This window comes from Calypte anna, chromosome Z, assembly GCF_003957555.1.
Source record: "Calypte anna isolate BGI_N300 chromosome Z, bCalAnn1_v1.p, whole genome shotgun sequence".
NCBI lineage: Eukaryota > Metazoa > Chordata > Aves > Apodiformes > Trochilidae > Calypte > Calypte anna.
Window position 1 is genome coordinate 70,105,950 of NC_044274.1, and position 26,327 is coordinate 70,132,276.

The 26,327-nt window shown below is 39.1% G+C and overlaps 1 protein-coding gene across 18 annotated transcripts in view; it reads right to left on the reverse strand.

Moving 5' to 3' along the window:
* The window catches only part of MEF2C (myocyte enhancer factor 2C), a 132,896-nt gene that overhangs the window by 21,121 nt on the left and 85,448 nt on the right, over positions 1–26,327 (reverse strand). For 11 of the 18 annotated variants that reach the window (XM_030467305.1, XM_030467301.1, XM_030467298.1 and 8 more), the window contains 4 exons: positions 14,098–14,157; positions 13,816–13,953; positions 5,549–5,735; positions 4,186–4,233 (listed from right to left, as the gene is read on the reverse strand). In XM_030467305.1, coding sequence (XP_030323165.1) covers positions 4,186–4,233; positions 5,549–5,735; positions 13,816–13,953; positions 14,098–14,157 — 433 coding nt within the window. Of the gene's footprint in view, positions 1–4,185; positions 4,234–5,548; positions 5,736–13,815; positions 13,954–14,013; positions 14,158–26,327 lie in introns of all 18 variants that reach the window. The other 7 variants (XM_030467306.1, XM_008492125.2, XM_030467310.1 and 4 more) reach the window with 2 other exon arrangements.

Sequence of the window (26,327 nt, forward strand, 5' to 3'; positions counted from 1 at the left end):
TATGTCAAACATGCTTTCAGGGCATAGTGGAGAATATTTATGTAACTTTTCAATTTTTAATTTTTTTTTATTTATAGTATTAGTTTGCTTATTTATATTTATAGTTTCAAGAGACAGCAATGCAACTAGGTGCCTTTGAAAACCTTGCTTATTTTTGGTACTGCTTGTAGACTTATTTGAGAAGATTGCTTCTTTTTAGTAAATCTCTCTTTTTTTTTTCTTTTTGGTTTTTTTTTAGAAAATAAAATCCAGATTGCCTTTACCCTGAGGGCTTATAAATTAACCCCTCCCTACTATTACATATACTCCCCTGTGGCTTGAAATACTAGTAGAATATATAATACATTCACCCACACTCAGTACATGGCCAAGAAAAGAAAAAGGGTCAGGAAAGCACTAGCAAATTATGATGCTGGTTGGCAGATCCAGGACTTCAGCCCTCAGAAGATGAGAAGGAGACTGTTAGCTTGTGGTTAATTTCCAGAAGGAAATGACTAGCTGCTGATCTATAGGTAAATACAGGATTTGGTTATTAAAAAGACATGGGGTGAGTGTTTCAAAATGCACTACTGATCTTTTAATTTTTAATTTAAAAACAAATTCTAAAGGTAGCTTGAGGTTGCTTGATTTAAAGAGAACTAGCACTTAGTCCCTCTGACAGCATTTCTAGAGTCCAAATTACTTTTGAATAACTTGCTCCTTTAGTTTAATATTAATGCCAAGATGGAGGTAGTATAGAAATCAACCAGTGTAAACTAAGGAATTACAGAAAGTGAATGAACAACTAAAGTAAGTATAAAATTTTTTATACCCAACCTGGATTTTAAAATTATAATTGACCTTTTCCTCTGATTTTATTATTTATTGTAATTTAAGATGTAAAGAAATTATGTTGATTTTCATGGGCATACTCCATTCAAAAGGAAACAGTCATAAGATACAAAATGTCATAATATGAGAACTATACAAAATAGAAAATTATAACTCAATCTAATGCTATAGCTCAGTTTGAAAATCAAAAGTTTAATTAATGTACAGATGCAAAGAAAGATCTCCTCCAATACAGCTGCATGAAGATTTAAAAACCGTTGAAATATTATTAAAGATTTAATGTTTTTTAAGGCTTTCAACATCAATATTGAGCCACTGGATAAAAAATGAGTTCAGGTAATTTACAGTACTAAAAATTTGTAGATGTTATTAATTTTTGGTGAAGTTACTGATGTTTTGTTAAAGACTACACTCCTTAACATTTAAAAGAACTTCACATGGTCTGTTATGTAAACAGGTAGCATGTCACTTAGTCTTCTTATTAATTATGGGGTAAGCCAGAATGCTGTTAGAGAACACCAGTCTGGATAAAAAATTTTATTATTCTCTCTTTTAACCAAAAGTCTCTGGTTTGAGAGAGCAGTAACAAAGACATTGCTGTATTTATAGTTTAGCAACTATACTAAATGTGGAGTTCACTCCAATTTTGATGCTATCACATGATAGAAAGTATTCAGTCAGTGTTTACCTAAGAACAAATTTACTTTAACAAATCTGAGATAACCCTTGGTTAACTCAGAAATGCCACTGCTGCTATTTAGTTGTGTAGGATAATGAAGAAGCAGTCAGCTTTTTAAAGTTCTGTTTACATCTTGGGTTGACTCCCAAGGTAAATTGTGGATGATTTCAGGGTTATTACTAGATACCAACAAAATAACATACTTCTGGAAACACAGACTTAACTAATTTTTTTTCCATTTCTGATATTGCAGTTGTAATGCAATTTGTTGTAATGTAATTTGTTAAAGAAGTGCAGAAACTGAGGTCTGGTGTTAGTAACCAAAAGTAGTTTCATTTTCTAATGGAAGAAATGAAACTCTCTAGACTCTTCTTCTTGGAGTATGTTATTTTGAATATATGCTATTTTTGGACGCTGCAGAAAAATGCAAATTCATAATGTTCTAATTTGGCCAGAAATATGAACCCCAACAGATTAAACCACATGATCATGCTACCAGCTTCTGAGATGCCAAGTAGAAGAAAACACAGAGGTCTCTGTTCCTAGTGAAGCAGGATGAACAAAGAGAACTTTTGATGTTTATTCTTCTGCACCCTAAAGAAAGAGGACTGTCCAAAATAGTGCCATTGTGGAATGATGCAACTAAGACAGAAGATTCAACCTTAAAGTGACCTTTTCATCTTCCTTCAGCCCTGTATCAAATTCTTCCTGCTGTGCTGCATTTAAGAGATTCAGAAAACACTTCTTTAATGGTGTTTAAAGCTCTTACTGCCAGATAAAGAACAAAGACTATTCATATGATTAAATATTTATGATGCATTCCTAGCAATGCCCCTCATATATATATATATGCCCCTCAAATCAATTGCCTACTCCAAAGCTACATTGCTTGAGAGCTTAATGTGTAACACTGCAAGGAGGAAATACAAATTCTTAATTTGTAAAGTAAATAATCAAGCTATTCTTCTTCCTATGCTTATATATGCTTTTAATATATTTCCAGGAAAAAAAAGTGTGTTTCAAAAGAATGTAAATTTTCAGCTGGTGTATTGATATACAGGTTTTATTAAGCAAAAAGATTATTAAGCCAAGTGCATGTATAGATGAACTTTTATTTTAGTTGGTGCTCCTTTTGAATGAAAACAGTTCCTCCTTTACTAATTGCTTTCCAGCGTCTTTAAAGGAGCAGGGGAAGCAGTAACAAGGTAATGATATTTCTTAATAAGCCAGAAGAGGGAGCCCCTTAATAGGGCAATCAATTTCCTACTCGAATCTCTCTGTTTCCATTCCTGAAGTTTCTGCTATACATGAGGTTAAAGTGAGATGAAATGCAAACTATGCCAGAATGAATCTTTCTTTAGCTGTATTTTGCAGGCTAACAAAAGATAATTAACAAAACTGTAATTCTCTATCATGCTTGCTTTCTTTGAGAACAAAGGAGACTAATAGCAAAGTTCCCGTGGTCTGCCTAATCCTAAATTAACACAAAATGACCCCTCAAAGCTCCAGAATGCATTTAAAGTGCCTTTCTGATACAGTGCTGTGCAGTTTCAATTTTACTACACACACACATCACACAAACATCTGTGACTCATCTAAGCGTGAAGATAAAAGGGGGGTGGTCTAATGCAGGCTGAGAAGAGCCAAGAAATAAAAGATCATTGCATCCAGAATTTCTTTTTAAGTAATTTTATGGGACAACGTCAGAATTGGCATATATCTCAGCCTTGGTTTATAGTCCACAAAATGGATCTTCCAGCTATTTTTTCCATACAGTTCTCTCTGAGAGAAGTTAACCCCCTAAAACTTGGATGTGCTCCACGTTTTACCACTCAGCTTATTTTCCTCGAACATATGTGTTTACTTCTCAAACTGAAACAGTAATCTTGCCATTGTCTTTTGTAATCCCTATTTGCAATAATGCAACATTGCTGACATTGCTAACAAACCACTGAGTTTACTGAGCAAAGGGGACTACTCTGACAACATTGCTTTGGTAACACAGACCTTAGCAAGTACAGTTCTCATTAGTTCTGTAGAAGAAGGACCAAGGGGCTAATCTCCCTCTCTGCGTGGGTATTTTGAAAATCCTTTCCCTGTTGTGTACCAGAGAACTCAAGCAAATACGTAAAACTAAGCTTAAGTTAATTACTGATTATTTAAGTAAATGCTAACAGATTTTGCTGACTAGCAGTGGTCTTAGAGAAAGAGCTTGAAATCAAATCTGTACTCAGCAGATTGAAGCCTGATGAGCGACTCAGTATTGAATTCTTTACTCAAGCTTAAACTCATAAAAATAAAACCCAGTTCCACTACAGTAAGTGGGTACTTTAAAAAGGGATCAGAGTTTCTGACACTGGCTTCAGTAGGAGTTTTGCCTGGACAGGGCTATGCAATGGACCAAAGCTTCTCCAGAAAGGCTAATGTGAAGGAAACCAGAGTATTTCTCTCTGTTGCATTTGTTGAGGTGCAAGATTTTTGACACTGCTGAAAACAAGCTTTACTAACAAGAGGAGCACAAATGCCAACTCCCCATCCCCCAGCTGCGGGGAATAAACCAATGCCAATCACTTTTTAATATCTCTCCACCAATATGAAGCTATTTTATGACTCAGCCTTTGAAGGTAGTCCTTTGTTCACTCAGAAAAAGAAATTAAAAATTATTTTCTCTTTACCTGCACTGGTGCCTGCACCGGTTGTGAGGTCTCCACCCATCAGGCCACCTAAAGGGTTGAAATGAAATACCACAAGTGAGCATGATAAATTGTAACAGGCAAACATTCAAACCATTTTCTCTAACTTCAGACTCCCTGCTCCAGTACCCATCACTGTTTTTCTCTGATTTCATAGAATAGTTTGTGTTGGAAGGGACCTTTAGAGGCTATCTGCAGTGAACAGGGAAATCTTTCACTGGATCAGGTTGCTCAACTTGTCCTTGAATGTTCCCTGGGATGGGGCATCTGCCACTTCTCTGGGCAACCTGGGCCACTGTTTCCCCATGATAATTGTAAACAATTTCTTCCTTATATCTAATCTAAATCTACCCTCTTTTAATTTAAAACCATCACCCCTATGTCCTATCAATACAGGCCCTACTAAAAATATTGTCCCCATCTTTCTTTAAGCCCAAATGATGAAAAATAAATTATAATTGAAAGTTATGCATAGTTTCTCCTAAATAACCACCTTTAGCTCTCTAATAGTCAGAAAAGCAAAGGCTTCTACATAGGAAGAAGAGACTGAAAGGTCTTGGATGAGAACATAACTCAAAAGGTATAATATATATTTACACAGCTTTTCATTTTAATTTCCTCAGCCCCTCACAGACACTCGCTCTAAAGATCTTTAAAACTTCTCATTGAGCTTAGGGACCTCAAATGGTTGTTTGAACCCCATGTACTTAAGTATCTTGAAGTTGCTTCAGCCAGACAGATTGAATGAACATAATCCCCATTTATCCTATTGAGAGGTGAACTCATCACTACCAGAGCAAAGCAGAGCCTCTTGCTATACAAGGCACTCAGCCAGACAGCTCAACTAGCATTTACCCAACAAGGCACTTGTGAATGCATACTTAGTAATAAATTCTGCTTTTAGGCTCTAGACTGATCACTGAAGTCATGAGTGTCCTATTTTACTTGCTCCAAGTTGTTTGCACTGGCTACATTTTCTCCCCTGCCCCTTTAAGCTTTATGATATAGCGAGTCCTTGCATACATTGAGTAGACAAGCTGCCTTTTTATGAAGCAGCAAATTGTCTGCCCTTTCATCCTTTATCGATTTCCTTTAATCTTAGTCAATATCCAGCTTTTTCTACAACTTTTTTTTTTTTTTTCTCTTTTATTTTCTAAATTGGGAATAGAAACCCCTTTGGCTTTTCTTTTGATATATTTTTTTTTCAGCACAGCAATTTTGGACAAACTGCAAGGACCGGTAAAAATGAGAGCTCTTGTTTCTCCGAGCAGAGTTTTCAAGTGACCTAAGGCAGACAAGCAGCTGACAAAAGATCATTTAAAGGATGTGACTGGGCAGAACCTACCTGTGTTACCTGCACTCGGAGGCCGATGTGTCACTCCAGGAGACATGCTATTTCTTTGCAAAGAAGGATGAGCCAGTGGCAAGAGGTTGGGGTTCCCCAGTGTGCTGACTGGGTTACTGTACACCAAACTGTTGTGGTTGGACACTGGGATAGACACTGGCATCTCAAAGTTTGGTGGTGGAACAGCCTGTACAAGCAAAAAAGGGAAACAAAGACCAGAATAGTACAGAAGCACAACAGCCTTCAAGTGCAGTTACTCTATATTTAGTTCAAATATTTTGTTGTTGTTGGTTAAAATATTTACGCTCGCCTCCCTTCCCCAAGAGTCAAGATAAGAGTTTTGAAAGGGTCACTAGGGCATTTAAATATGATTTTTCAAATCATGATTCCATCTTCCTTTAATACAGCTTTCACATTCATTTTTGAGAACTGGGAAGATTTTTCCTTTTTTTTTTTTTTTTTTTTTTTTTTTTTTTTTTGTACAAAACAAAATCCTGCTTTTTGAAGCTTAATTTTCTTCTTCTTTCATTCTGTGGAGTCGTAATTGTTCATTTGTGATATCTTAATCTAGTGTCACAGATGACTGCAAGATCAAAGGTACATGATTATGATGACTTCATCACAAAGAGGAAAATTGCAAGGGGTGGAATGCTAAAGGGAAAGCTTTAATTTCAGCTTATGCTGGTTTAGCAACCAAAAAGATCCCAAATCATGTTAAAAGCACAAACACAGAAAATTGCTTTTTTTCCCAAAGTTTCTGTCTTAGCTTGGAGAGGCTTAAAAGAACTTCTGTGCAGGAACAGGTAGCAAATAAGAGAACTTTAGATACATACCAATCTTTTGCTCTTTGCATGCTTGTTTGTTTTTTTTTTTTGGTGGGTTTTGGTTTGCTTGTTTGTTTGTTTGCTTTGTTGTTGTTTTTTTGAGTGGGGAGAGAGACTGGTGGTGTTTGGTGAAGGCTTTTCAATATGCTCTTTTTATACTTTAAGGCAGGACCCTCTCCTGAGCCACTTTTCTTTGCAATAATCCCTTTCAAAAAAGAATCAAATTATGGACCACTCTGAGACTGAGTGAGGGGATGCAGTAGCTGATTCTCATTATGCTCTCAGAAAGAGCAACCCAGGTTTTCTTGGTTGGTTGATGGATTTGTTGGTTGGGGTTTTCTTGGGTGGCAAGATTCAGTTTCCTGGATTTCTTTAAAATTTATAACTCTGTTGGCATTCAAGCTTATTATATCTCCATATTTAACCTATTTTTTAAAAAAATAGTTAATTTATTGCCTTTTTGAATGGAAAGAGAATTATCTGACAGCATTTTAAATATTCAAATGCCTCAATGCAAACACAGAACACCTTGATTTGCCATTTTAAAAGTTTCTAAACCCATCAAAAAGTCCTCTAAACCAGCCTTGTAAAGCCTTCAGAGGGAAGAAGTCACAGATTTTAATTTTGCTATTGGCAGCAGTAAGTTTTTAAGGGCCTAGCAGGAGTATGTTGAGAGCTGGACACATGTGTCAGGCAATAGAAGCACCCTGACCTTGTGCCTCCCACAGGTCTCTTTGGCTGTCCTGAGCTGTTGTTGTGCATCCTTACAGTTATGCCTTTTCCTTTTCTTCTCTTCCTCTCTTCTTCTCTCCTTCACTTCTCTTCATCTCTTCTTCTCTTCTTTCTCTTCTCTTCTCTTCTCTTCTCTTCTCTTCTCTTCTCTTCTCTTCTCTTCTCTTCTCTTCTCTTCTCTTCTCTTCTCTCTTCTCTTCTCTTCTCTTCTCTTCTTCTTCTCTTCTCTCTCTTCTTTCTCTTCTCTTCTTCTCTTCTCTTCTTCTCTTCTCTTCTCTTCTCTTCTCTTCTCTTCTCTTTCTCTTCTCTTTCTCTTCTCTTCTCTTCTCTCTCTTTCTCTTCTCTTCTTCTCTTCTCTTCTCTTCTCTTCTCTTCTCTTCTCTTCTCTTCTCTTCTCTTCTCTTCTCTTCTCTTCTCTTCTCTTCTTCTCTTCTCTTCTCTTCTCTTCTCTTCTCTTCTCTTCTCTTCTCTTCTCTTCTCTTCTCTTCTCTTCTCTTCTCTTCTCTTCTCTTCTCTTCTCTTCTCTTCTCTTCTCTTCTCTTCTCTTCTCTTCTCTTCTCTTCTCTTTCTTCTCTTCTCTTCTCTTCTCTTCTCTTCCTTCCCTTCTCTTCCCTTCCCTTCTCTTCTCTTCTCTTCTCTTCCCTCTCCTCTCCCTCTCCCTCTCCCTCTCCCTCTCCCTCTCCCTCTCCCTCTCCCTCTCCCTCTCCCTCTCCCTCTCCCTCTCCCTCTCCCTCTCCCTCTCCCTCTCCCTCTCCCTCTCCCTCTCCCTCTCCCTCTCCCTCTCCCTTTCCTTATTTTCCTTTCCCTTTTCCTTATTTTCCTTTCCCTTTTCCTTTTCCTTTCCCTTTTCCTCTTCTCTTTATTTCCCCTCTCCCCTTTCTAGGGGACATAATTCTGCTCTAAATATAAAGGAGTCATTTTGCTTAACCACTGAAATACAGCAAGATTTTAGTTCAAGGCACAATGTGAAGGATACATTACACAAATGCCTAGGGACTTATTTCAGGGTGTTAATTTAACTCTGAAGCCTACAACGCTACTCTATGTAGCCTTGTTTTGTCAGAGGTGGACATTGCAGAATGGCTGAGACCAGGTAGGGCACTTGAGTGGATGAATCTGCTGGCACTGCTCCCATGCCAGGGCTGTATGCTGGGACATGTTCCTAGACAAGAAGCTGAAGTGCACTCCAAGGACAATATTTTCCATTGAAATGATTGGTTTAAGTAGGGGTGTGTCTTGGTTTGGGCCAGGATAGAGCTAATTTTCTATGTATTGTAATTTTACTTTCAGCTCAGTCTCTCTTTAGTAGCTGCACTTGCTGAAATTACCAGCAAGTTTCTCAGGCAGTGTTTGCTTCTGTGACTGATCACACTCAGTGTTTATAGTTACAGCCAGAGACTGGGCTGCAGAACCAAGGCCTCTGTTTCTCAGTTCTGAGAAACATCTTGAGCTCTGGAAAGAGAAAAGGGGTAAAGAGGTCACACCTGCAGCCCTCCTTTAGGGAGGAGCACACAAGATAAATGACAAAAATTGCCCAGAGTATTCCATCCCATACACCTCATACTCAGTATAAATTTGAGGGATCATGAGCGTCAAACCCCTTCCCTTTCTTGTGCCTTCTTTGTTCAACCCTTTGCCTTCACCCTTCTTCCCCTGTCCCTGTTTTGCTCCAGCATCCTGGGAGGATTCCATCCATTCCTCTGCCTGTGCTCCTGATCCATGCCAGCCTGAATCTGTGTGTTCCTGCCTCCAGCTCCTGACTGCTCCTGACCCCAGGATTCCAGCCTGGACTGTGCCAGGGCTGCCCTGCAGCCTCTGTGGTGATGGGAGAGTTACTGGGGGAGAGGGAGGAGGAACGTGGTGTCATTTTCCTGTATATTTGTATAGATTTTGTAATTTTTCCTTTTTATCATTACTGTTTCACTAAAACTGTGTAGTTCAGTTTCCAACCCATGCCTCTCTCCCTTATTCTGTCTCCTTTCTTTATCAGGGAAGGGGATCAATAGAGAGCATCTCTCACTTGGTTAATTGCTGGCCCAGCACTAAACTGTGACAGGTTGGGAAGGGGAGAGGAGGTGTCTTGGGAATCTGTGTGCTCAGCGTGTAAGGAGCAAAGCTACATGTGCTGCTAGCTCTGTGTAGGCACCCTGAAACATACTAATGTTTGTATCACACAAATAGAAAATGAGAATAAAATAGTATATGATGAAAAATGCAGTTGCTGTGGTATGTTTTTTACTTCTTTTAGGAGCAAACTTTTTTCTTGGTCACAGATGTTTTTACAGTTGAAGTCCAGCTCACTGGCTGCATGCATGGAATGTCTTCCAAAGGAAAATTTACAGAGTACATAGCACAGGGAGTATCAGAGTATGTCACAGCTGAGGTCTGTGCTCTTTGGAAACAGGTTAACATAGCATAACCTGAAGTATTTTATCAGCCTGGAGTATGTTTGTAAGCATGATATTCTCTTCACTGGCCATGGAAGTAGCCAAGAGGTTCTCAAATACCATGTACATCAAAAGTGCATGGCTGTGCACTTTTGCCATGTTGAAGGCCAGCTGCTGCTAATAATTTCTACCTTTTCAAACGTTTTTAGCCAGTGAATTCACACGAGCAAGGATATCTTAGCTCCACCTTCAGCCTGGTGTGAAACCTGAATGAGCCAGCACTGAACCTCACATTATTTCAGTGGTCAGGGCTGTGGTGGTGATCTCTCTGCCTGGTGGCTTTGAGCATTTGATGCTGCCTGCCTGAGCATCAGATTGAGTGTCATCCACTCGGAAGCACTTTGCACAGTGTCTTCTTCACTTCTGTCATGAGATGAGTGAAATCTGCCCCCTGAGCCTGGGTAGGCAGCTGGTAGACAGCACTCTCTGAATTTCTTTTCCCAGTCCCAGCCACTGTTGAGGCATCACATCTACACTACTGGTACAACTGCAAATCTGAAGGTCTTGCCAATCCTCATCTACTTTCATCATTATTATCTCTATTTCTTTGGTGCAAAAACCAAACCCTTCAAAGGGTGCATTCTTCTTTTTCTATGTGAGAACACACAGGAGCCCCAGTCTCGATCGTTCTTGTGGCTGCCTGTCTCACTAATCAGCACTGAAACATACAAGCATAGCTGAAACAGACACCTAGATTTCCTTTTCTAACTTTATTATTTTTTTTAAAGCTAGTTAAGCATATTATTTTTGCAATTTCTGTAGCATGGGGTTTATTTACACCATTCTATCTACTGTCCAGTAGATACTACACCATTCTATTTAGAGAGTTCCTCATAAGCAATTATATCATGGTGAAGTCAGTTTATTCTCTGCTTTGCAGCACAGTATATCTGGAATAGAGTAATTTTTATTTCTTTTCTTCAGTAGCTAAGGGCTGGAAAGCGAAGTTTGTCTGGATAAGCACCAGCATTAAGCAGCAAGTCTCTAGGTAGAGTTTTGTTCTGGATGCCCAATTTTTTTACAGTCTTATATGTCCTTCACCAAGAACTGCAAACTACTGCAGATTCCCTAGTCATTCTTGGTGGCAAGTCATGGGGCATATCTATTCCAGCTAGGCTTGATGGACATTACAGCTTAGGATGCACTTGTGTAATATCTATATTAGTAAATTAAACTTGCCTAGGAACTGAGGCCATCTGAGGCCACAGAGCAGTCCATCTCCATACTATTAAGCTTTCTCAACCTCAAAATCACCATGACTGCATATAAACTGACAACTGGGAATTGTTCCTGGCCTGGGCTTACTACCAAAAAAGAGCTAAGAAACTGTCTGGGAGAACATTATTTGGCCAGTGCCAAAAGCATGCCAGAGACTGTTCAAACAATTCAGGGCAGAGATAAGCACCTCCTGCTGCCTCAGTATGTTCTTTACCATTTGTTAATTTACTAACACAGGCATAGCTTTACTCTAATGTGGATGCCATTTGCCACATTTTGCCTTTTTTTCCCCCTCCCCTCCACTGTCTGTTCTCCTTTGGACACTATTGCCAAGGAGGGCAGATGGCTCACCTGAGAGGGTACACACAGTGCTAGATTTCTGCTCCACAAGCTGTGGTATGCTGTGTAAAGCAGAATGCTGGGGGCTTGAAACGCTCAGAAATTAATGGACCAAACATTCTGTGTTAAATACTGTTTTTATCCTTTCCGTGTTAAACCAGACCTTCATTTATTTAGAGGCAGAGATACTTGTATATCCTTCTGGTCCTTCTAGTGGACCATTTCTGTCTCCTCTGCTTTCATCACTCTTATGAAAACTACAAATAAATGGCTAATTATTATCAGATGTTTTAAAAAAATATAAAGACTTACTCCCAGAAAATTATCTGAGGAACCATTATTGGCCTTAGCTGTTGAGAGCAAAAGCCAATTTTGTTTTCATTTGGCAGCAGCTTTATTCTGTTACAAGACCAGGCAGATGCATTACATTCTTTTATATATTTTGTAAGTAGCAATTTAATGACTTGACTCTGTGACTTTTTGTTCAGTGTTGCTTTCTTGTCCCCCACCTTTGATGACCACAAATAAATGAATATAACTTCCCTGACTCTGTACAGTTAGGATATTACTGTATATAATATGTGATGTTTATAATAAAAACATATTATATTCACAAATATCTATTATGTTTGACAGCTTTGAGCTCCTGACAGCTATAATCTTGCCCATGTACATTTGGGTTATGCCAAAAGAAGGAGCTCCTGTTGCATTAGGGGAGAGCACCTACTGATTCTTCCTTTTGTGGGAAGCAGCTTGATGGAACACACAGGCCTTGAGCTCTTCATGTGAATTATTCAAGGAAGGGATATCCCATCTTACATGAAAAGAAACTCTAACATTTTGCAGTTCTTTATCTCTGAAGCATCCCTAAAATAATTTCACAGCAAGATAATACACTGTATCCCCTCAACGTAGGAAGTTACAAAAGTGATGTACCATTTTTGATTAACTGTTTTTTTTTTTTCTAATTCCTAGAATTTTCCTAGTTTTATAGAAAAGGCCGTTTTCCCAAATGCTTATGGAGACAAAGACAGTGATAGAACTCATGACCACAGGAATGAAGTTTCTTTTCTGAGTTTTTTTTTCATGTCTTAAGATTCCAAATATCTATAACATGCAACTTTGTTGGAATAAAACTAGGTAGCATGAAACATGATCTGAAGGACCACCTCAAATGCAATCATTAACCTGGAAAAAGCTTGGTTAAATACTCTCTGATTGGAAATTCTGTCACTTTGATTTGAACAAGCCAAAGGTAATCCTTAAAGAGGAAAAGATTGGCAATTTGAAGGATTTTGATGTGAAAAAGGGTTAAGCATTCCAGTCACCCAAAATGTTGCAGTCATTGTTTGTCAAACTGAGTTCCATCCTAGGAAACCAAATTAATGGTGACAGCTCTAGAGCTTTTAAATCTTATTTATTTATTTATTTTTGACGGAGGAAAAAAAGCTACGCAAGGGAACCAAGTAAAAAGATATATAGTATTTATGTATTCTTCCTTGATATTTTATATACATGTTTGGCATCTTTAATCAGCCATTCAAATTTTAATTCATTTAAGTGAAAATCTGCTGAGAAATAACGGGAAGAAACTTAGGCTGCATGGGATAGAACCCATGGTTCTCAGGGTAAAGGTATCCTCAGGGTAGGTATCAGATTTTGTACAGGCAATTGACTAACACTACAGAAGAGATTTTGCATATCCTGGGTATATAGACATCCTTTTTTGGCTATAAAACCAATATGTGTGAACAAAGAATGAATACATCCAAATTACCTCTTCTAGAACCAAACAGCTACCTATGCAAATTCATATGCTTCTTTAAACCCGGACAAATCTTTGTTTTGCTGCATCCTCTTCCACTTAAATTTGGAAGACGGACCAGATGTGATCCAAGTTCTTTTTGTCAGCTTTGTAAATGCAGTGTTAAAGAGTGACAAAGTATTTTCTCCTTGTATGTCTTGTACAAACAAAATAGCACATGCAGAGTTATTTCTCTTAGGTATCTGGCAAGGCATATGACCGATGGTTAGAAATTTTGACTTGGTTAAAACAAAATTTAGCTCATGTTAAAGCATTAAAGGAATGCTGATGATGTCAAAGCAAATTCTCTGATAAAGCTGTAAAATCACCCCAACACACAAACATGTCTGAATCCTACCATTAGGCTCTCATGCAGGCTGTTTCTCTGCAGCGAGCAAGTAGCTGTAACCCTTCAGTGCTGCAACTGAGTTTAGCAGAGATGAGAACTCAAGTAACACGCCCACAGTGCACTAATTGCTATATATAAAGGAATTTCAGTTCTACATTGGTTTTTTATATATCACCACAGAAAGTATTCTGTGGGTTTGTTAGCCTGTCCACAAAGAGAGATTTCCATTGTTATTTTTTTTTAGATAAAATTTAGGCAAGTGGTGAGGTAAAACAGTTCTGTAAATCAAGTGAGTATAATGTATATATGTGTATCTCACTTCCTTCTGTAGGTTTCACCTATAGTAGGCTTTGTCTGTGTGTCAGAGGCAAAGACTTGAGGGAAAATATGTCGTGTGTAATTTTCTGACCACAGTGTTTAATTGTATATATATATTGGGCTATTAAAGCCTGTTTCCAGCTGATATGTTTTCTTTAAGAAGCCAGAACTGAAAGGGTTATGGTTTGTTACTGCAGCAGTTATCAGCAGACAGCCATCTAACCTTTGGTACTTACAGGTATTTTATGGCTCTTGATCATATTATCAAATTCTTCATTAATTTTTTTGTATTTTTCTTCAGTGCGTGGGGTGAGAGCGTAAGAGGAGTCAGGATCGGGGCTTTCACAACCTTTGTTTTCTTTCTTGTTCAATGCCTGCCAGGTTCAGAGAAATATCAAAAGTAAAAAAAATGAAAGGGAGCTCAGAGTACTTACACATAATCTTTGCCTGCTGATCATTAGATCAATATCTTCATTAATTTTTCTGTACTTGTCCTCAGACTCAGGGCTGTGACCTACTGAATCGTCTGCATCGGGGTCTGGACTGTCACAGCCATTAAGTCCTTTCTTTCTCAACGTCTGAAATACATAATTTGGAAAGTTCAGTCCTTGATACAGGCTGCAAGAAAGACTCAGCAGTGTTATAGTAACACAAACTGCCCAGCAGTGGAAAATTTTACATTGTGCCTTAGGGAAATAAAGTGACTGGAGATTCACCACAGTGATGCTCTTGGACTCCAGTTACCAGTGGCAAGAGAGAACCATACAAACCTTTTCCCTCTGAAACTGAATCAGTCATTAATGGATGAAGCTGGCAGTCTGTCAAAGTGCCCTTCCCACCTTATCCAACATCATTATGGAGTTAAAATACCCACCCAAAATGCGACTTATTTGAACACATTTATCTATTTGAAATGAATGAACATTGAAAGGAAAGGAGACATGCAGTCCAAAAACCTGCTATTTTCCTTTTCTCTAAAGAAAGGTACAGGAGGAAGAAATTAAAACAAAAAACTTGCAATACATTTAGGAATTCATGTCCTTCACGGGAGAAGAAGTACCTAAACTGGTTTATTTCTTTGACTAATTTAAGGATGACATTAGCAATGCCCTGCCAATCCTAAGTATACGCTTTTGACAGGACAAGGGGGAGGACAGAGTTGCTAATGTGGCTGTGAAACACTGATTAGGAGCTTCTAAACATGATGTTTCTTCTTTTCTAACTGTAGTTACAGTGCTAAAAATGCACAATGCTCAAGCATAATGTGCAGCAAAAAGCACTGCTAAAACAGATGCTTTGTGAAAGGTCAAACCCAGATGATTTTCAAGTTCAGCAGATCAGACGAACCATCACAACCATAATCTTTGTCATCAAGACAAATAACAGATGAAAAAGCTTAAAACCAGAATGAAATCAGTAGCTAACAATTCAGAATGGTTACCTGGCCTCAGATAGGTTTTAACTGCTCTGCCTCAACAGCTCACCAAAGAACAGCTTTGGGCTTAATTAAGGTCACAGAATTAGAGAAGCAAGTCTTTGTGTGCTTTCCCTGTACAGGCAGTAATAAAGAAAGTCAATATTTGTCAGATTTCTCAAATTTAACTCCAAGAATATCTCAGTCATAAACTATTTAAAAACTCCATTTGTCTTGTCTACAAACTTTATCAGAAAGCTTGCAGCTGATCCTGAGTAGAAATCTGGCTAAGCAGTCTCAGGTACAACATACAGATCGCTTTGCATTAGTGTGGGATGCTCTAACTGGCTGCTTTTTGCCTTCTCAGAATGGCTGCCTCTCATCTGACCTTTTTGTTCCTTTTGAAAAAGTAAATTTCCTTATTATTCTCTTTATGGAAATGCCCAGTTTACCACTGTTAAAGCTCTCAACTATCATAGAGCTATAGCTTTTATATATATGTCTGTATATATACTTATATATATGTGTGTGTGTTTTATTTTATTTTTATTTTCATATCCTTTGAAAGCAGGGTGCTACCACACCAGGAAGAGAAGAAGCAATCTTTGTTTTCACCAGAAAAGCCAAAGACCAAATTTGGTAAAAACCATGTCAGTATTTCTACCCAAAATTGACTTTTGCCCAAAAGAGTAGAGGCACAGCTTGCAAAACCCATCAGCCCAGCATGTTTGGCTGCTGCCTTTGCTGACATGGCTGATGCACTGATGCACCCTCCCTTTAAAAAAAAAAAAAAAAAAAAAAGGAGAAAAAATGTTTCAGTGAGTTGGGGCAGGGTTTGGCAATAGAAATTTCCACAAGTGTGATGCAGTCAGAGGCACAGCTCCTAGCTTTGAGAGTGCTGGAACTAGTGCCTGATTCTCTGTGAACTGCATTTTGGGATAAAGTGCAATAACCAGAGCAGCTTTGCTGTGGCTGGGTCTCTTGGGGCTTCTCTTGCTCCCTACCCATCATTCTGCTGATTCCTTGACACTTCTGTCTGTAAGGACTTATGCTGCAATGCTGCCTACATCTGGGAGTCTTTCTGGTTCTCTTTTCCTGCCCAGGAACACATAATTTTCATGAAAGTTGTTGGAATTTCATTATCTGTGAGCTCCACCACCACCCCCCATCCACCATTTGAGCCAGATTTGCTTGGCACTGAATAAAAAATGGAAAAGTTACAAGGGAAAAGACAGAAGAACAGACTGATAGACTGCACAGGCAGATGAACACACACCCACACACAGAGTCCTTCTCTGAAGAGGAGAGCAGGCTGAAAGTGACACACTTATCCTCTGCACTAAGGTACTGAGTGGTATTGAGGGCAAATATAAATGATCCTCAGCACCTTAGCATAATACTTGGCTTCTCAGCATCCAGGCTACAATTTTGCCTGTTCTATTGCCTTATTTGTTGCTTTAGTCCTCCAGAGCATTACCCAACCCCACTGTAACCCTCATAAAGGTCCTTTATTGTGCTTCAGCACATCCAATACCTGTTTCATTGCACAACTAAAGGTGGCACTGACCAGTGTCTAACTAGCCCATCCTCATTCACACCCTCTCTAGACTCTGTGTCAATTTTCCCTCTTGTTCTCTGCTCTACTGAAAGTAGAGGCTGATTCTAAATATCACAGAAATCACTAAGATCAACTGGGTTTCAGCAGTCTAGAGTCTTTGACCCACTCTTGCAGTGATCTAGAGACCATTTTTCTTACCATGTTAAGCTGTCATGGCCTCTTGCAAACCCTGGAAAAGAGCCAGACCTATCGCACCCTCCTAGAGATGAGCCAGTTTCCAAAGATTTAATGACTATTCAGGGAATTTTTAAGAGGGTCGAATTAAAGAATCATAGACTGCACTGCATTCTAGAGAACCTCAAGCCAGATTTCAGTTATTTTTAAAGAAAAGAAACCATTTTTGAACTACGGAAGCTCTACTTCTCCCAAGCTATTAAATAAGTAATTATATTGGACTTCAATAACCTAAAGCCAGCCAAGGCATTTGAAAAACAAAATGGTTAAAAGAAAACAACCCTTGGCTGAAATCTCAGATGCCAGCAATTTAACCTAAATCATGCTCTATAAATCTCGAAGGAGAAGTGCTGACTTAGTGACATACTGGCTGCTGTTAAATCAAGTATAAACAGCTATTTACTTTCATTTCATGCAAAATTTATCATCACTACAAGAGCACAAAAGACAATATGGCACTACCAGCCAGGTTTGATTTTATCAAGGCAATGGAAATCATCACAATTTGAAGGCTTTTGAGGAGGAAAAGCCTTTAATTTTCCTAAGCCTGCCTCGGCACTGTTCTCTTCAAATTTCTGTGACAAGAAGGGTGGAGAAGGTTAGAAATTAAATATTTTTTTTACCCTATTCTTCAGTTTGATCATTTTTGTAGAGGGCTATCTCCTTTCTTCATAGCAGGTTCATCTGCTACAGAGATACTCCCCACTAGGGCTTGAGAAGCCACAGATATTTGAGCTTGGAAAGAGGCAAGCATAGCTGCCAATTAAAAAGACTAGATCAGTAAATGAGTTCCCCAAATGGTTCAGACCATCCCATCTTGTCTGTTCCATTTTGATGGAAAAGAGCAAAGAGCTAACTGTTGCAAGGTTAATCACTATCTTCATTTGTGTAATGAACAGTGTGATCTTGCTGGGTCTTCCTGTGTAACAAAAATCTACAGCATGGAAAAATTCAGAATTACAGGTCTACTTCTACAAATTCCCATGTGTTATGCTGTCTAGAAGCCACTGAAATGATCTCTAACTGATAACCCCACTAGTGACCATGACGATCCACGGAGTTGTAATTTGGTAAATTATATCCACTGTAGGAAGAGAAAAACCACAAGTGCCTTCTGTTCTCCACTATCACTTTCTTTCCCGTATCTGGATGGGATAAATCTTTTAGCCACAAATGAAAACTGGTTTGGTCTCTTTTTTTTGCTCACTGGAGCCACATATCTACGTGGCAAGGCAGACAATAGCCAATTTCAAAGGAATGATGTGCTGTTGCGTTCAGCAGCTTTATTATTTATAGCCATTCCAAAGAGCCCAGAAAAACTTAAGGAGGCCTCCCAAAAAAGCAGAAAATATTTAAATCATGGGCTTTCTGTTGCTATCCATGCAACAGAAACATTAAAGTTAGAAAGTGTTGAGTGAAGGCAACCTTCCCTCTGCTCTCTTGCAAAGTTATATAATGATGAAATTTTATGATGAAATTGCACGATACAATGTATGGTGCAATCAAGTAATGAAAGGTTCTAGAGAAATGAAAAACACAAAGAGGAAGAGATAGGTTGCTATGGGAACCGTCCATCTGAATTCCCTGACTTCTGTGTAACTAAAATCTCAAATTTCATGTTCCATTAGTGTAGAGTTCTCAGATTTTTACATTTAATAATGAACATAAACTAGTATGCTGGTACTAATGTACTTTAATTGCATGTTTAGGAGAATCAGATAAAACATTATTATACTTATTGTTATCTAACAAGCTCCAAGCAAAAAAAAAAAAAAAAAAAAAAAAGAAAAAGTATACTAGTAACACAGAGAAATGGAACATTTCTTACCTCTTTTGTATAAATCATAAAATGATTTTGTGGTTTATACTCTTTCTGAAAGAAGCTACAGGGCTTATATAATAGCTGAACTTCTATAGCCACAAGTCAACCTTTTTGTCACTATTTTATTTTCACTAAAGTTTCAAAGAAAAGAATATTTCCATTGTCTGGCCCTGTATGTCTGTTCCCTTCAAATGAATACACAGAGGTCTGCTTTACACAACAGTACACCAAACCCTCTGCTTGCATTTGCTTCTCATTTTTGCATGCCAAGTGATTATTCTCTCCTCCTTCAAGTACCTTCTCTAATCACACCTCTTGTGAAACTAAACAATGCCAGCACCCTTTGCCAGTAACATCTGCTTCTCTGTGCTTAGGAAGGGTAGACCAGAGTGTTATAAATGTTTATATGTGTATGTTGCAAGCTCATCAGGACATGAGGTTTCTACCTGCTCACAGAGTTCAGCCCGTTCTCCTGTGCTCTTCACGTGCGCTAAGGCAAATACCTGCAGTATTTTGTAAAACCTGTATAAACCCAAATTGATCTGTGTATTTTTTTTTTTTTTTTGACAGAGTGCTGTTGACACGGGGGGTTTTTGCTTCTTTGTGCTGTGTAGCTTGGGCAACAGGGGAGCTTTCCAAGGCAGTGCACCTGCTGCAGCCCCTGAGCTGGGGTGGTGATGCTGCACACCTCTGACCTTGGAGACTGTGGTCAGCCTCACCACAGCTCTTGTTGCCTCTCTGCAGTGTGTCTGCAGCATCTGTGTGAGAGAGCACACCTGGCTGTCTATCTTCTGTGCCTGGGTCACCCCTCTGGAGAGATGGTGAGGCTGGAGAAGGTGAGGTGGTAGAGGTTTGCTTTCTAAAAGAAACCAAGCTCAATCCCTTCCTTTAATGTTCAGTCACCTTACCCACTTGAAAGTGCATTTCTATTTAGCATCAACTTAAATTACACAGGGCAGCTTTGGCTTTGTGAGTAGAAATAGAAGAAGGGTATGTTAGATTTAGAGATGTCATGTTAGTTAACTTAAACCATATATGTGTTTGGATTTGCTCAGAAAGCTACAAAAGCAAATCACATGGAGACTCCAGCATTAAAGCTGAAAATGAATTTCGGTTCATGCATGTAACTAAGCTTACGCCATCCTAAATTCTCAATTACTTCATGGGACACAAAGAAGGCTTTTGTCCAGCACTGCACTTGTATACTCTTTTATTTTTTTAAAAAGCACTGAGATGTGAATAATTCCTGAAGTTCTAAGTAAGGATATTTCCTCATCCTTCAGGCTTTTCCCATCCGTCATCGCGACGCGAAAGGTCTGAAAACCCCACAAATCCCCCCCAGGCAGCTGACGTAGGATTCCTACGCCAACCCTCAATGGAAGGGATCACATTTCCTTGGCCTTGACAGAGGAGACGAGAGCCGAGCTCAGCCTCCCAGGAATCCACGGGGGGAGCAGAGCATCAAGTGACCGTCGGCGCTGGCCGGCGGGATGCGGGTCCCCATCCCGGCTGCAGCAATGCCACACATCCCTGACATCCCCACCTGTCAGCCCCAGCACCTGCTGCCCCATGGCCATAAATGGATATCCTCAGGGCCACCACACTGATTGGGGACACTCTGCTCTCCCAGCCCTGCTGACCAGTTTGGGTTGGTTTTTGTTTGGTTGCTTTTTTTTGGTTTTTTTTTTTTTTCTTTTCGGGTTTTTCTGCTGCTGTCGCAGTTCTGGGCTCTGGTGTGGTTTGCAGTCTTATGGGAATGCAGCACTTGTGCTGTACAGACATGCATACATAAATACATGTGTATATATATCTATACATATATTTATATATAAGAACACACACACCCACTCCTAGATCACTTCTCAGCATCTTTTTCTTCATATCTAGAGGGATTTTTTATTAGTCTTGACACATAAGCATGACCAGCCTCTGTGCTCTGATGCATTGTAATACTGGCTTAATATTTCTGGTGTGTTGGACTAGCAGAGATAAAAAAAAAAGGGAAGTGCTTTTCCAGACAAGATTGGCATTTCCTAAACAATGAGTTCATGAGCAAGTTTAATTGGAGGTGTTAAGGTTAGTGACATAAATGCAATGCTGAACCATTTGTGATTACAGTTTCTGATAAAATCACCTCTACAGATCTGTGACATTTAAAAAGGAAAAAAAAAACCCAAACCAAACCAAGCTTGGACAAACAAAATTCCTTTTAAACAGTAGCCAAACTTTACTCTACTGTCAAATGTACCCTTTATACCAAAAGACTGTGTTAAAATGAAACTTCTGGTTTTTAAGCCTGTACTTTAAAATGACAGTAAATTTCTGATCTGTTGTGTTAAAAAAACCCCAAAACCTGACACCTTTCCAGAGACTGTCAGTTCTTCATGCACAAAATATATAGATTATTTACTTAGAGCACAGGTATTCTCAAAATATTTGTTTTAGGGATGGAATAGTTATCACAGGTCTTTGAGCACCCCAGTCCCTTTACTGAGGGTTCAAAGACCTGTTACAGGCATTGTTTCTGATTAATGACAGTACAGAAGATGTAGTTTCAGACAAAAACATTAAGGTTGTTCTTCCACCCACTCTTCTGCATGCTGTCCTGACCTTTGTGCCTCGCAGAATGAAGTCTAGCACCACAGCCTAGTTGCATGTAACTTATTTTCCATCCTCTGCCTTTGGAGGTGGATTTACAGAAAATGGACTTCAACTATTTATCAGGGCTCAGAATTTATGACAAAATTTCTATGCTCTGTCTGCTTTTACTAGCTTACTGGCACCATCAGTTTGCAAGCAGATGTGGTCTGCCAAGGGATGCAAATATGAGCTACAGCCAGAATAGTCTCTTGCCTCTTGGTCACAGCATAATGTCAGCCCATTATATCACTTACTGATTTTTCTAAAGGGTTAAGGTGTATGAAGTATTTAAATTGACAGGTTTTCTCTAAGCTTTCTTGAGCATATTTAAAATAGATGATGATCATGGTGAGACATAGTGTATTTGATTTGTACTAGGCTTTGCTGCCAGGCACAGAAAGTATATGAATGGGAAAATAAACTTTACAGTAGTTCAGCAGAACCATCTCAGATCTTCAGGGAATATGAGGCCACTTAAAAATAAACACTGTAATCATCAACAGGTTCTTATTTCCCTCCTTCTTTTTATGATCATCTATCTATAATCCTTCCCCACTGACTCCAGCCCTTCCAGATGGAGCACTGCCCTCAGCATTTTCATTTGTGTCTAATTTAGTCATACATATACACAAATACAAAGCTGAAGTCAGATCTCACTTACACTAGTGTAAATCTGTAGCTGGATTTGGAACAGCTGTAGAGACCCCATCTGAGTTATTCTAGATGTACAGTGGTGTTACCAAGCCTGTTACATCAGTGTTACTATCTCTCGGAACATACAGTATTTGAAATATGCAAGGCTTAATATAAATGACTGCTGAAACAATTAACTATTTCAAAGGCAGCTGGTATTTTTCCATGATATAAATGGGAACCTTTAACTCTAAATGCCATATCCAAAATATGTGAGAAATGTGGCATAGAGGGTAACATATATGTTTTCCAGAACCTTTTGTCACAAAAATTTATTGCAGATAGAATGGCATCTGATAGGCATTAAAGTTCTCATGTGTTTTGAGCTTTATCTATGTTCTAAAAAGTCCCAAAGAGATCCTGATATTATATGCTTAAGCACAGCTTCACACACCACTAAAATGCAGCCATTCTGAGGTGAATTCATTGTCAACTGCAAACAAGTAAAATTGTAACATATGATGTAAAGTACTTGGGATGGAATTTCTCCTAGACTATGGAGTAAGCATCTTCATCCTTAACCATGGGCCAAGGGAGCCTCTGATGACCACAAATGCTTTTCCATTTCATCTGAACCTGGGAACCTCCATCAGCACTGAACTGGTGCAGTACTGACTCAGCAGTGTAAATGCCACCCACTGAGGCCAGAACACCACTTCCTTCAGCATCTGGGTTTTCTTTGGAGACCTCCCATAAAACTTTTAAGTGTATCAATGTTCTGAACAGATTCTTTTCTTCTTCAAAATCTGAACTTTTCTATTACACTGGATCAAATTACAGGGTATTACAAAAAATGCTACTGAAATGACAATGAGCAAATGTTGCTGAATAGCAGTTCCCTTTAAAGGAGAAAGAACATTCCTTTTAAAAGTTATATTAACTTAATAGTTTTATCCATTGTTAAAAATGCCCAAATCAATATACTTTTTCAAAAATGGTGAATTACAATAGAGGTTATATCTCTGAAACTCAAGCCTTGTGTTTCTTTGCAGGATGGAGGCCTTAAATAGCACAAAGCAATAACCATCAAATCACTGTTCTGCTGATAGAGACAAGTTTTTACCAAGGAGAAAAAGAAGGAAGTCTCTCCAATAATTTCAAAGTGAGCAAGAGCTATTTGAGAAGAAAAATTGGCCCATGAGTTTAACTCTGAAAACAGATGACTCAAACGATGCAGACTTTGATTCTTAAGATGGCTTTGTTTTTTAGCTTTTAGACTAACAATTTATATAAATTCTGTTATTTACCAGAAACATTTGTGCAAATTGTATCTATCTTTACACAGCTGCTAAAATCTCTAAGATGTGCATTTCTCTGCTTACCAAAGTGTCATCTGCTAGAAATAAAGAACTGGGTTTTGTTTTCCCATGGGAAATCCTACAGGAGTGGCAAGATTCAGAAAGAAACTTTGCAAGCTGAAACTTGCAGGTAACTCAACCAAGCACTATCTGAAAAAGGAGTGAGGCACTACAGTCAGGGGTTGTGTGGAGGAGCTGGGTGGAACTCCAGAACTCCATGATTACCCTGGAAAGCTGGTCCTTTAAGCAACTCTGTTTTCCTGAAGCAAAACTGCTTCAGAAGTCATGCTGCTCTGATGATTACTCTTTTCTGGAGAGGAGTAGGAGCTTCTCTTAAAAGCAAAGAATCAGCAAAAAAGTGGTCAGATTTTTATAAGATTTTAGAGGATTTAGGAAGCTTTCCAGGATAGGAAATTCTAATTTTCCATTGCTGAAAATTGTGCCAACATGGAGGCACAAAGTTGCAACACCTTCAGGTGTAATTGGAGTAAGAAGGAAAACCCCAAGCAAACTGTAATGGCCCCAGTATAAAGTCTAAATTTTGTATAGGCAGACAGACCCTCACATACACATGCAAAATCTAAATTATGTGCTGTCTTCTGCATCTAAGTTAAGTCAACAACATAATAGAAATTTTAGTGCTGTCTGGGAATGAAGAAAATTTAAAAACATAGCAGCTTCTAGTTCTTCTCATTTCTTGAGAAAGCAGAAGTGGCAGAGGCGAACTCAAGGCCCAGCCAGAAAAGTTAGACCAGAACTGGGGACAGAGTTTACAGATATACTAGAAAAGTTGTGGCTGAGAAGATTAAATAAGAAAAAGTTCATTCAAAAATCACTGTCAGAAACAGAAAATTTCAGCTTCCTTCAGAATCAGCTAAAACATCCTTTAAATGCTAGGGGTTTTCATTGTAAAACTGGATTTCTTTTTTGGGACAAAATTATAGTTTTGTAAAGAAGAATTGGTATCTTGGCCTGCCAAGGCCCTGCCATCTGAAATCTTCAAACCTTTAATCACAAGGTATTCCCACATAGAGAATTCTGTGGGCTGCAAAAGATGTTTCTGCCTGGGTCCCCTAATTCTGCAGGGGAGCTGTGCAAGGAGAAAAAGATTTTGTCCTATTTCATTTCTTCCGAGACCTTGGTAGAGGTGAGAATAAAAGGAATACATGGCTGGTACTGTCTCACTTGGTGAAGTTGTGGGCTCTAAGCAGCTTTGGTGGCTCTGGCTGATGCAGAATAAATCCCTGTGCAGAGCTGCCATGCTCTTCCCTGCCATTTGAGATCATTCACTCCATTCCTGGGCTGCGGAGGTGGAGCGGCCAGGAGGTGGGAATGAATTCCCTTCCTCTGACTCTGCTGTGAAGGTCCAAAGGAGGAAAGGCAATAAATAGCTTGGGGGTACTCACATCTCCAGAGGCCACAGCTGTTTCCTCAGACAGCCCCAGTCAGATTCTGGCAGAGCCATGTTGCATTGCAAGGGAACCTTTCTAAATGGGAATCCCAAGCCCAGAAGAGCCTGAAGGATTGTATTGGTTTCAAAGAACTATCCAAACACAGACTGAACCTCAAACCATTATGCTGAGAGATGAAACAACAATATTTCCTATCATTACAGTGACAACAAAACAGAGCTCATTTACTTCTTCCATTATCTTGGCTTCCATCAGCCCACTGCCATAGGAGTGAGAGTGGTTTCCTGAGGTCTGCAGAGCATTTACAATAAGACAACCTCGAGGAAAGGGTAGAGGGTGTTATATGGAGTGGCATAAAGGAATACTACCATTGTTTCCATGTTTGAGTATGAAAATTCAGTTTTAAAACCAGTCAGAAGCTGACTGTGCCAAAGAAATCAGACTGTGGTAAGACTAAAGATGAGATCACCTCAAAATACATGTCTTTGCCTCTTACTATTAATATACTAAAATCAAAGATCTGGCAAAGAGATCTTTACCAATTTCAATGGGCCCAGGCTTGCACTTACAAAAGGGATAAGCAACATCCTGAATAACCAAAATTCCAGTAAAAACCAGTAATGCTACAAGATCTTCTCCGTAAAGAGGCCAGTGGGCGTATAAGCAATGAGCATATAAAAATTTCTCCACCTCAGAAGTGCACAATCTGTTTCCCAGTATCTGCAGAGAGGTTCATAGTCCTGAGGTTTGCCTGAAATTTCTCCACAATGTGAAACTTTCAGGTAAACTGCAGCAAAGATAACTTACATTGATTCCAAAGTTTGGCAAGGGTCCTGCTTATGCCTGGGTTAAGCTAGATCACAAGACCCCAGAATAAAATAGTGGTAGCAGAAATGGATAAGTACTTATTTTATTCCTGACACTGAATTGGTCATGGAGATCAGTAGGAAGCAGACTTAAATGCAGAATGTTTAGTCAGATCTTTTGCTCCATCACACTCCATGAAGGAGGAGGTGGAATTAAGAACTTTTCCCCCATGAAAAAGACTTTACAGAAGGAGTAGGAGACTTTCTCAGACTCCTTAATGGGAAGGGAATGAAAAATTTAGTCTGTGGGAGAGACAAGAGAGGTTTCTATAACGCTTGGAGATCCAGTGTTCCACCTCAAGTCCAAGCCCAGAAGCATCATAGTTCTGTTCAGACTACAAATATGTACATCTCATGGGCATTATTATAGGTGAGTTTAGTCCTAGTAAAAAAAGTCCTTACTATTGATGCAGATCAAGTCAGAATTGTCAAGTATATTTATCTACAGGGTTCTGGTAATGAAACCAAGTAGACAGAACCTCCTTATACCTGCCAGTGTCTGAAGACATTTCTGGGACTGAGAAATAAGAGCACACCTTTCCAAGCATCATTGGGAACAGAAGTGTTTTTTAAAGTGACGAGGTAGGAAAATGGTAAATGAGGAGTCCTCCTTCTTTGCCACTTTTCTGTGAGTTTACACCAAAACCATGAAAAGCAGCCCACATTCTTCTGCAATCCCCTTGCTGCAAGGAAGGGCCTTGTGACAGGAAAGGGCTGTGGAATCAGTCCAATAAAGGGTTTAGGGACATAGAAAGCTCAATTTGGCAATACTTACTATTTAGACACCTGACTTAGAGAGTGGAATTCACAC